The sequence below is a fragment of the Ruditapes philippinarum genome, unplaced genomic scaffold (genome assembly GCF_026571515.1).
Source record: "Ruditapes philippinarum isolate M1 unplaced genomic scaffold, ASM2657151v2 ctg5345_1_1_1_1, whole genome shotgun sequence".
In the NCBI taxonomy this organism is placed as follows: Eukaryota; Metazoa; Mollusca; class Bivalvia; order Venerida; family Veneridae; genus Ruditapes; species Ruditapes philippinarum.
In genome coordinates, this window is record NW_026862857.1 from 42,123 (window position 1) to 53,171 (window position 11,049).

The 11,049-nt window shown below is 34.1% G+C and overlaps 1 protein-coding gene across 1 annotated transcript in view; it reads left to right on the forward strand.

Moving 5' to 3' along the window:
• LOC132720403 (sacsin-like) overlaps positions 1 to 9,899 on the forward strand; it is a 40,704-nt gene extending 30,805 nt beyond the window's left edge. The window contains exon 5 of the mRNA XM_060704533.1: positions 7,931 to 9,899. Within this exon, the coding sequence (XP_060560516.1) occupies positions 7,931 to 9,522 (1,592 nt within the window). The 3' untranslated portion in view covers positions 9,523 to 9,899. The remainder of the gene's footprint in view (positions 1 to 7,930) is intronic.
• The last annotated feature ends 1,150 nt before the right edge of the window (positions 9,900 to 11,049 follow it).

Below are 11,049 nucleotides of genomic sequence, written 5' to 3' on the forward strand. Positions count from 1 at the left end.
CAACAAGTAAACTTTTTATTTTATTAACGTCTTGTTTGACTGCCATTAAAAGACATGTAATTAGGTATTGTGATAAAGTGTACGAAAATACAGGCAAACATTTATTTTGGTCCATTAAGAATTCCGGTGAAATTCTGGATAAATTAAAAATTAAAAACTATCGGGCTTCAACTGTCAGTACATACGATTTTTCTACCCTTTATACTACACTGCCACATAATTTAATTAATGATAAACTTATTTCCCTTATTCAGAAAACCTTTGCACGGGAAAAAGTTACATTTCTTGCATGTAACTCTCAAAAGCCTTCTTTACAAACTGTATTGTTAAACAATATACTATGTGGACCTGTCACGAAGTTTATAGAGCACTCTCTTTTCTTTTAGACAATATTTATGTCAGGTTTGGTAATACCCTATTCAAACAAATCATAGGAATTCCTATGGGTACAAATTGTGCACCCCTGGTCGCCGATTTGTTTTTATATTGCTATGAAAGAGATTTTATGTTGAGTCTCTCTGAAAATAGACAACAAGATGTTATATCAGCATTTAATATCACTTCCAGATACCTTGATGACATTTTTAATTTAGATAATTCTTATTTTGATGAAATGGTGTCTAATATTTATCCTACGGAGCTACAACTTAATAAAACGAATTCTTGAAATTTAACTACATCATTTTTGGATCTTCATATCACTATCAAAAACAATTCGATTCACACGAAAATCTATGATAAAAGAGATGACTTTGATTTTAGTATAGTAAATTATCCTCATTTGGATGGAGACCTACCGCATGCAACATCTTACGGGGTTTATATATATCTCAGTTAATTAGATTCGCTCGAGCTTGTAGCAACGTAAAGGATTTTAACGAGCGAAATATTTTCATTACCGGTAAGCTACTAAAACAGGGCAACCGCTATTATAAATTACGTAAATATTTTACAAAATTTAACAATCGTAACTTTGATTTAATTTCAAAATTCAATAGTGATCTAAAAACACTTCTGCGACAAGGGATTAGCCAGCCTGATTTTTACGGGGATGTTGTTTACAAACTTCGTAAGATCTTGGGTCATTGTAATTTTTCCGTTGTGTTTACTAAAATTATTAAACGTTTTATTAAAAGGGGTTAAGACCCTACTATTTTAGACATACCGCATGCTTAGTGTTCAACCCATTTACAGTTGGACACTATGCTTTCCTCTTTTGATTACATCTGACGCATCAAGTGGAGACTCTATGATGGACAGTTCTTGGACAGTTCTTAAAGCCCTTTGGGACTGAATTGCCTTAATGTTTGATTACATCTGACGCATCAAGTGGGAGACTCTATGATGGACAGTTCTTGGACAGTTCTTAAAGCCCTTTGGGACTGAATTGCCTTAATGTATGTCTTCTGTCTTGCTTCGTCGGGCCCTTGTAGGTGATTTTCTTGTTGCTCTGTCTTTCTTTAAGACATCGAGTACTTTTGTTATGGTCATTGGGTTTACTTTTATATGTTTCTACATGATCATTTTGGTGTGTTACTTATTTAACCTTTTGTAACCATAACAACTGTTAGAATTTCATTTGGCGGGGATTCATTTTATTTACACTGTCTTGTTTATAGGAACATGGTGGGGCTAAGAGCGAGGTTTGGTGCACCATTAACCGGTTTAAACTCCCCAGCATTATTTATTTTGCTGACCGTTCCAAGGCGGCGCCCCTCTATGTTCCTCAGATGTATGTCTATGTTGTTTTATACTGTTATGGTGACACTTTTATGTCTCTTGTTATTTCTCGTCTACGGTAAGTATTTCCCCTTTGTTCCTAGTTTTTATTTATTTTATTTATTCCGCCCCCCCCTTCCCGGGTCTCATGTCTTCTTCCCCTGTGCCTTTTGACTTTATGGGTCTAATATTCAATCATTTATTTGTTTTCTTTTAGTTCCTTATCAGTTACTAATTATTTACTCTTATGTAGTGGTTTGCATGCCCGTGCTCTGCCTTATGCCCTGTCCTATTTTTGTATTTATCAATTTCATGTTCACTGAATATATTTTATCAAAACAACCTTTTGCCTTTTTCCTCTATGTAGTTTAAGTTACAATGTTTCCCATTTCTATTAGAGAGTAAGATCATTAACCTGAAATGTTAACTTTCTTGTCGAGTTGACTAGTATACCTATGTTATCTTAAATAAATATTGACCGGTAGTGTCATCCTGACAAACAGTATAAATGTATATCTAAATACTGAGATTATGTAATTATCTAATTTTTAAGGTCAGTAAAAAAAAAGAAAGATCAAATTAATGGATATCATCAAACTTGGTTCCAATCATTTTTACTTTAAAGAAAAAAAAAACAATGTTGGGAAACCTTATAACTAGAGAGGCAAGTTGAAGTTGACCTGAACTTGTCTTTCTACAAGTTTATTTGAAAAAAATATTTCTATTATCACTGAAAAACAGTTGTTTCTGGTGAGCGATTCAGGGCCATCATGGCCCTCCTGTTTTTTTAAATTTTGTCCGAACTACTTCTCTTATACATGTACCACTAACATACATGCCATAACTTTTAGGCTAATTTCCTTGGCATTTTTTCATTTGGAGGTGGGACATTGATCAGTTCTAAAATTTATGTAGTGGCATACAACCTATATTTCTGGTATTTACAATTTGCCACTTAATTGAAACATAAACAAGACAAAATATTAATAGTGTTTAACAGTTTGTCTATCTTTTATTAAGGCTTTAGAAACTCAGACAGTTCAGAAATTCAATCTGTTACAGAATAGAATAAAGTAGGACAATTAGCCATGTCGTTCGGTTAAATACCTGAGACAATTGCCAAATCATGTAGATTTCATCACCTCATATAAGTGGTAATTTTCACGGTGTTTTAGCACTAATAATTACCTGCTGGCAGATTAAATTTATGCTGGCCATTTGTTAATTCACCTTCGCTCAGGAAGCCACAGGGGGTAAACAATTACTCTTTTATTGGATCAAAATTATTTCCAATAATTTTTAGTTGGAAGACCAATAAAAAGACTAGTGTAACCATTTACTGTATATCTGTATATTGCAATACTGTATGGGGATAATCGTTTGTTATTAGCGTTCTAGAAAAGTTTATAATAACTTGGCAATAAGATTATATAAAAACGAAAATTTTCTGGCTGCAAAGTAGATTATTTTGGATTTTTATTTTGGATTTTTATTTTATCGGGACATAAAACATCTCCCCGACGCCTCCGGACATACACTTTATTTACAGGACATTCATGGCCGTCCAGGACATTATGGCATGTATGCTACTAATGCAATTTCAATGAAACTTTTACAGGATTGATTGGTAGGTCAAAATCTTGCGCATATTTCACACGTTTACCGCTTAAATGATTTTTGGTCCAGTTGTGGCTCTTGAATGAAAAGGGTGTTAATAAATTGTCTGGACTACTCCTTTTATACCACTGATGCAATTTCAATGTGCAATTTCAATGAAACTTAACAGGATTGATTGGTAGTTCAAGGACTTGAAAATACTACACAAATTGTATTGCAATCAAATAAAGTCAAAAACAAGAGTTATTGCCCTTGAATAAAAAAGGTTGTTTGTGTTGCCAGCTATACAGAGGTTTGTCTGGGCTACTCTTCAGAAACTGCTTGTGCATTTTTATGAAAACTTTAGGGGAATGATAAATATCATGTCTAGTTGTGCATCGCGTCAACATTTTTCGGTTCATTGTTTTTTGTCAGAGTTTTGGCCCTTTCATGATATTAATTTTTAAATTTGTCCATTCCTGTTATATGATTAATGCAATTTCAATGGAACTTTAATGGATTAATCGATGGCTCAAATTCGTGTGCAATTTAAACATCTTTGTGTTGAATGATTTTTTTGCAGAGGTATGGCTATCATGAGGCAAACATGTCAACACGGATAGCCCTTGTTTTACAAAAAAAACTTGGTTTAAGGATATGGTTCTTTAAAACAGTCTGTAATTAGTTTGTAGCTTGAAGATCATGGTCAATTTAGGACTTTTAAGGTCTATAGGTTCATAAAGTACATTGATAGTTATATCTATCCTTTCTGCCGTCCATGAATGGATTTTTAAGTATCTAGGTATACGTCTGTGCCACATAAGGAAAACTTGTCACAATTAAAGTCCAGGTCACTAGTTCTAAATATGATGGATATACAATATCAAAATACTACATTGATAGTAACAACTGTGTCTAGTCATATTTTTGTCATTCAATCAGCGATTTAAAAATGAAAAATGGCTAACTGAGAATATGAAAAAATATATTATAATGTTTCAATATAAGTGAAACACTCTTTTTATAGTCACCATGCCTTTAAAGCAGCTGACCTCCAAAAGATAGCAGAAAAACTGCCGTCTTGCTAATATTTCAAAATCCCCCCTCAAAAACATTATAATTATAGTTGAAAGAAATCGAAATGGCGCTTCAAAATGTTCATGTTTTAACATTTTTGCTCTGAAAACAAACAGTTCGCTTTTCCATCAACGGGAAATACTTTCTTTTATTATACCACGGAATTCTTTCATCCGTTTTTTTTCTAGTATCACGTGATCGCCCAGGACAATATCGCAACCTGTGCTCCGGAACGCTCGGAATCCGGGATTTTATCAAACATAAAGGGATACGAATAACTGCTTTTGTTTTTATATTTGTAGTAATTCATGGCAATAAAAATTATAATTGATTAATTATTTCATATATATGAAGACCAATTTATCGATTTAACCTTTAGTTTGAAATGTGATAAGGGCCTACTTAATGACGAAAATTGATAAACGATCCCGGTCATACCGGATACCGGGATTTATCCGGATCACTGTTTTGACACGTGACCGCGTTAAATGAATTAACTTCTCCTATTTATATTGGCTACTGTGATAGTAACGTTGTAGATTATGGATAAGAAAACCCGATATATTAACGCTTTTGTCAACATTCTTTCATGAATTAAGGTGTCAGTAATGATGGATTTATACAATAAACCTAACTAGATCATTATTTACCATTTACTTGAAATTTTATTTCATTTCTTTCATTTTACCATCTGGAGGTCAGTGGCTTTAATGCAAGTCAATGTCATGGTTATTCCCATACTTGACCCTGCTTTGTGGGCATTTGGCTGTTTCAAAAAAACAGTTTTTGATTATTTGTCCCTACTGGTTAACTGGAAGGGACTTTAGGTTACAAATATGATATTTTATTTAATTTTACCCATGAAATATGGTGCTATATCAGTCAAATATATTTCACATTTTTAAAAAATAAATATGAAATATAAATATGAAAGTGGGCGGAGTCAAAACTCATATTTATTTTAAGGGACTTCTTTCGCCGTTTCGTTTGAAAAATCTGATAAATACAAAACAACTTTTTCTTGAATTTTGTTTTGAAAACTATCTAGCATGATAGAAAATGGTCTAAGAAAATTAATCCGAACACCAATATCTTTAATTCAGTAATTAACGCAGTACAGACGTTTAAAGGGCTGTTTACATGACGTCACAATGTAGCGCCAAACAGTGCGTGCTTACGCATAAATTACTGCGCGCTGTACAATTGCAGTTGGTAGCAAGCAAGGGGATTCGTTACCATTTTCTTTGATAATGAAATTAAATAAAAAGGTTAATTTTTCGTTATTCGTGAAATATGGTATATATTTTCACTCAACATGATAAAATGCCACACATTTTCACTCGCCGTACCGGCTCGTGAAAATATGTGGCATTTTATCATGTTTCGTGAAAATATATACCATATTTCACGCAAACGAAAAAATATCCTCTTATTATTTGAAATTGAGAAAGGGAGTAAAATTAAAACTGAAATAGCAAAGATTTTCAAATTCCAAAAAGTACGCTTTCGGATATTGTGTCTAAAATAGAAATAAACGACGTTTTTTTCTTAATCAAATGCTTTTCAAAATGGCGGACGTTGGTAAACAAACAGTTCGTTATATGTAAATCTGTTCTCTATAACAACTCCTAATACAATGAACTAATTCGCTATATGCTTACAAGGAACTCCGGATATAAGGAACAGATTTGAATGTCCTGATGAGTTCGTTATAAGCGGAGTTTACTGTACCATTTTATGGATTTAACCAGCTTCATATATTTTTAGTCCCCTACCGGTTTACCGGAGGGGACCTTAGGTTTACCCTCCATCCGTCTGTCCGTCCGTCAGTCCGTCCGTCCGTCTGTCCGTCCGTCAGTCCGTCCGTCCACAAAACTGGATCCCGCGATAACGCAAAAAGTACTGAAAATATTTTAATGAAACTTGATATATGGATAGATAGCAGTATGGAGATTATGCACGTCTTTTTCTTTTCTTCCTATGTTAAAAATTCTGGTTGCTATGACAACAAATAGACTAAAAATATGGCAAATTTTACACATAAACTGGATCCCGCGATAACACAAAAGTACTGAAAATATTTTTATGAAACTTAATATATGGATAGATGGCAGTATGGAGATTATGCACGTCTTTTTCTTTTTTTCCTATGCTGAAAATTCTGGTTGCTATGGCAACAAATAAACTGAAAATATGGCAAATTTTACACATAACCTGGATCCCGCGATAACGCAGAAAGTACTGAAAATATTTTTATGAAACTTGATATATGAATAGATGGCATTATGGAGATTACGCACGTCTTTTTCTTTTTTTCCTATGCTGAAAATTGTGGTTGCTATGGCAGCAAATAGACTGAATTTCAAGATTTCTGATTCTAGGTTTTAAGTTTTTTCACTATAAGTTCTTTATTTTTTAAGGTATTTTCTTCAAACTTTAAATATAAGTTGCTTGTCATCAACCACATCATATGTGACAAGGTTTACAACTCTAGGACAAAATTTATCAGAATTACCTCCCTTGAACTTAAAATTTTCATGAAAAAAAAAATATTTTTTTTTTATTAACTTCTTTTTTTCTGAATGTATCTACTTCAAACTTCATATAAATGTTTCTTATTATCACTCAACATTTGTTAGAAAGTTCAATACTCTAGCAAGACTATTTCCAGAATTATGCCCCTTTTGAACTTAGACTTTTTTTAAAAAATTGGTAATGTTTACTCCAACTTCTTCAATCATGATAGGATTTTCTTCACACTCCCACATCATAATAATAATTATGACAAGGTTTATAAATCTAGCATCCATATTTCCAGAATAATCTCCTTACACTTTTAATTTTTCCTATTCGTTCTTTTAACTTTCATTTACTTCAAATTCAAATTAGACATTCATTATTCATACCTTCATTACTAATTGTTCTTTGTTACACTCACATCATGTATGACATCTTGCATCTTTATTTCAAGAGTTATCTCCTTTTTATAAATTTTGTTTTAAAAATGTTATATTTTGATAACAGGGATGTTTAAAAAATAACTTTAGAGTGTCCTTCAGTCCGTCTGTCTGTCTGTACATAAAAACTGTTTCCTGTGATCACTTTTAAAGAACTTTTTCAACAAATTTACTTAAAATAGAAACATAAGTGAATGGCCAATGGCCCTTCAGAATGTTGCTGGGGTTCTAACCGGTAGTGGACTTATGGATTGCTTGCAATACTATGATAATTGCTTGTTCACCATGTCTTAAACAATTGATTTTTAATGTTGCTACTTGTTTAGATAACTTCTTAATTCAGGAAACTTCCAAATTCCAAACATTTTAGCTTGTGCCACAAGTGTTTCATTTTCAGAATGTACACTGTAAGCCATCTGCAATATCAACAGCATGCAATTAGGGGCTTCTCTTCTGCAGATAAGTATAGAAAAGTTAATACAAAATAATGCATATATATCTTGTCATTTAATTGAAACCCAAACTGTAAATCATCATGTAAAATTTTTATAAATATTTTTTTTTTCATAATGTAATTTCAGACTTTCCTTGTGTCATAAGTGGTGGTACAGTACTTCTGATAAACCCCCAGAAATCTGGAAAAAAAGTAAATATTTCACTAGACCTGTGTACGCTTGAGGAATATGAGGAAGAGGGACTAGATGCAGAAGCATTTTGGGAAGCCTTAGAGGATACATTTGGTCTTTGTAGACAAACTCTGCCAGAAGATGGCTTTCAAGGTACCATATTTTGGTTCCCACTTCGTGAAAACCCTTCCGTTCTCTCAGAAACTTTGTACAATGAAAGTAAGGTTAAAAATCTATTCGATTCATTTGCATCGGATGCATCAAACATATTACTGTTCCTTAAAGATATTGAGAAAATATCATTGCATACCAGGGATGAAGACAGAAAAATAAGTGAAACTCTCCTATTGGAAATTGAGGACAAAGATGGTGCTGTTAGACGTTCCCGACAAGCTTTTAAGGACCAAATTCAGACTCAAAATATATCACCTGAGTGTCCAGATATACATTCTACAATACACCTTGTAATACACATGTTGCATGGTGATAAAGAAGAGCATCAGGAATGGCTGGTTGTAAACTACTTTGTAAACGAAAGTGCATCAGCTGGTTTCCGAGAATTGATACAAGATAAAAACCTAGGATACAGCCCCTATGTCGGCGTTGCAACATCTCTTACAGAAATTGAAGACGACTTTGAGGGACATGTTTTTTGTTTCTTGCCTTTGCCAAAGGAAGGTGAGCGGCTGACTGGGTTACCTGTGCATGTAAATGGTTTCTTTGCACTCAGCCAAAACCGACACCATATGAAATGGGAGACCGAGGAACAAGAGGGAAAGCCAATAGATGACAAGTCAATTCTTTGGAATAAAGCTCTGATTCAGGAAGCCCTTCCAAAAGCATATGACTTACTTGTCCTGGAAATTATAGAAGTTTCAAAGAATAATTCAAATGATGAAATATCTGTTAAGGCCGTATATAACACATTGCCAACATGTAAATCATCACCAAGAAAGACCCACAAGAGATGGATGGAGTTAGAAAATAAACTTTATGAATATCTTGGTAAAAGAGAAATTTTATATGCAATGCACACAAGGGAATGGATCGACTTGAGAAGAGCATTCTTTGCAACATTTAAGACATTGTCAAGTAATGAAGGTGATGTTGCACTGCAGGAATCTGTTGTAAGATGTTTCAAGAAAATAGGCGTCCAGTATGTTGACATTCCATTTTCCTTGTTTGACACCTTGCAATCACATTTTCCATACATAAAAGATCTCACCCCAGAATCATTAGCTTTGCAACTGAAACAACAACAACACTATAAGGATTTGACACACAAGGACAAAATAAATATCTTAGGCTATTTACTAAGAAATGAAGTCAATCTTCAAGACCTTGAGTTATTACCCCTGGCCTCTGACAAGTGGATTGAATTCAGGAAAGGAAGTCAGCCCATTTATCTTTGTTCTGATGCAGCCGTGAAGATGTTTCCAGGCCAAGAGAATAGAATGGTCATGGAATCTGCAAAACTTGGAGCACAGCTGACAGAATTCATTGAAAAAATATGTAATTCAGGTAAAGTTACCCTTTATTATCCATAGTATATGTTACATAGTTTAAGTTGTTGACTTCAAATCACATCCCTGTTATTGCTGTGGGTTCAAATTCTGTCTGGTACTTCTTTCATGTGAGGAAGCTATCCAGCTATCTTACATAATATTGGTGGTGTTTCTTAGGTGCCAGTTTGTGCCTGAAATGAAGCCTTCCTCCACATTTAAAGCTAGAAAGTCGCCATATGACCTATACTCTGTTGGTGCGACTTCCAACAATGAAAACAGGAAAAAGACAGGTTGAGTTAAACCACCATCCTAGTGAGCACTATATTTAGGATCTGAAATTATAACAATAAAGGTCAGTTGTATGCCTTAAAGGACAGCTGCATGCAAAATGTAAACGAAATTTACGATACTGTTTACGAGTTACTGACACTCGTCTGAATAAAAGCTTGAATATAAGAATTGCTCTATTAGGAAATATAAACAATATTTTCCTAAAACAAATAAAAATATTCACGTAAAAGACTAAAGAAAAAGTATTGTTTCTTTAATATGTATTAAAGAGATACACTTTCCCACAATTTTAAACATTTTTTATGCCCCCACAAAGTGGGAGCATAAAGTGTTGCACTTGTCCGTCCGTACGTCTGTCCGAGCAAACATTTTGGGTTTAGGGGCTATGTAACAGTAAAGAGAACAAAAAAGAACAATAGGTTCATTCCGTGATCAAAGGGTTTATGGGCTAGTAGCCCTTAAGAAAACAAAGAAACTAACAAAGAAAATAGCCCCTAAACCCAAAATGTTGGAACGTCCGTCCGTCTGTCCGTACGCCCCGAAATCTTGTGAACGCAACTCCTCCTCTTAAACCGGATGGCAGATTTTGCTTAAACTTTCAGGGATGAATAACCTTAATGTGTAGATGGCATGAAAGGAAGGAATTTTCGCTGCGACCAAATTTAACAGATTTATGGCCCTTTGTTGATTTTTTCTCTATGTACCATATATAAATTTTGTGAACGCAACTCCTCTTAAACCGGATGGCAGATTTTGCTTAAACTTCCAGGGATGAACAACCTTAATGTGTAGATGCCATGAAAGGAAGGAATTTCCGCTGCGACCAAATTTAAAAGATTTATGGCCCTTTGTTGATTTTTTCTCTATGTACCATATATAAATTTTGTGAACGCAACTCCTCTTAAACCAGATGGCAGATTTTGCTTAAACTTTCAGGGATGAACAACCTTAATGTGTAGATGGAAGTAAAGGAAGGAATTTTTGCTGCCTCCAAATTTAACAGAATTATGTCCCTTTGTTGATTTTTTCACTATATACCATATATATTTGTCATTGGGGGCATCCGTGTCCTTTGGACACAGTTTTAGTTATGCTCCTCGAAAAATTTCGGGCGAGCATATAGTCGGCGCCTTGTCCGTCTATCCGTCTGTCTGAGCAAACATTTTGGGTTTAGGGGCTATATAACAGGAAAGAGAACAAAAGAGAACAAAAGGTTCATTCCGTGATCAAAGGGTTTATGGGCTAGTAGCCTTTAAGAAAACAAAGAAAATAACAAAG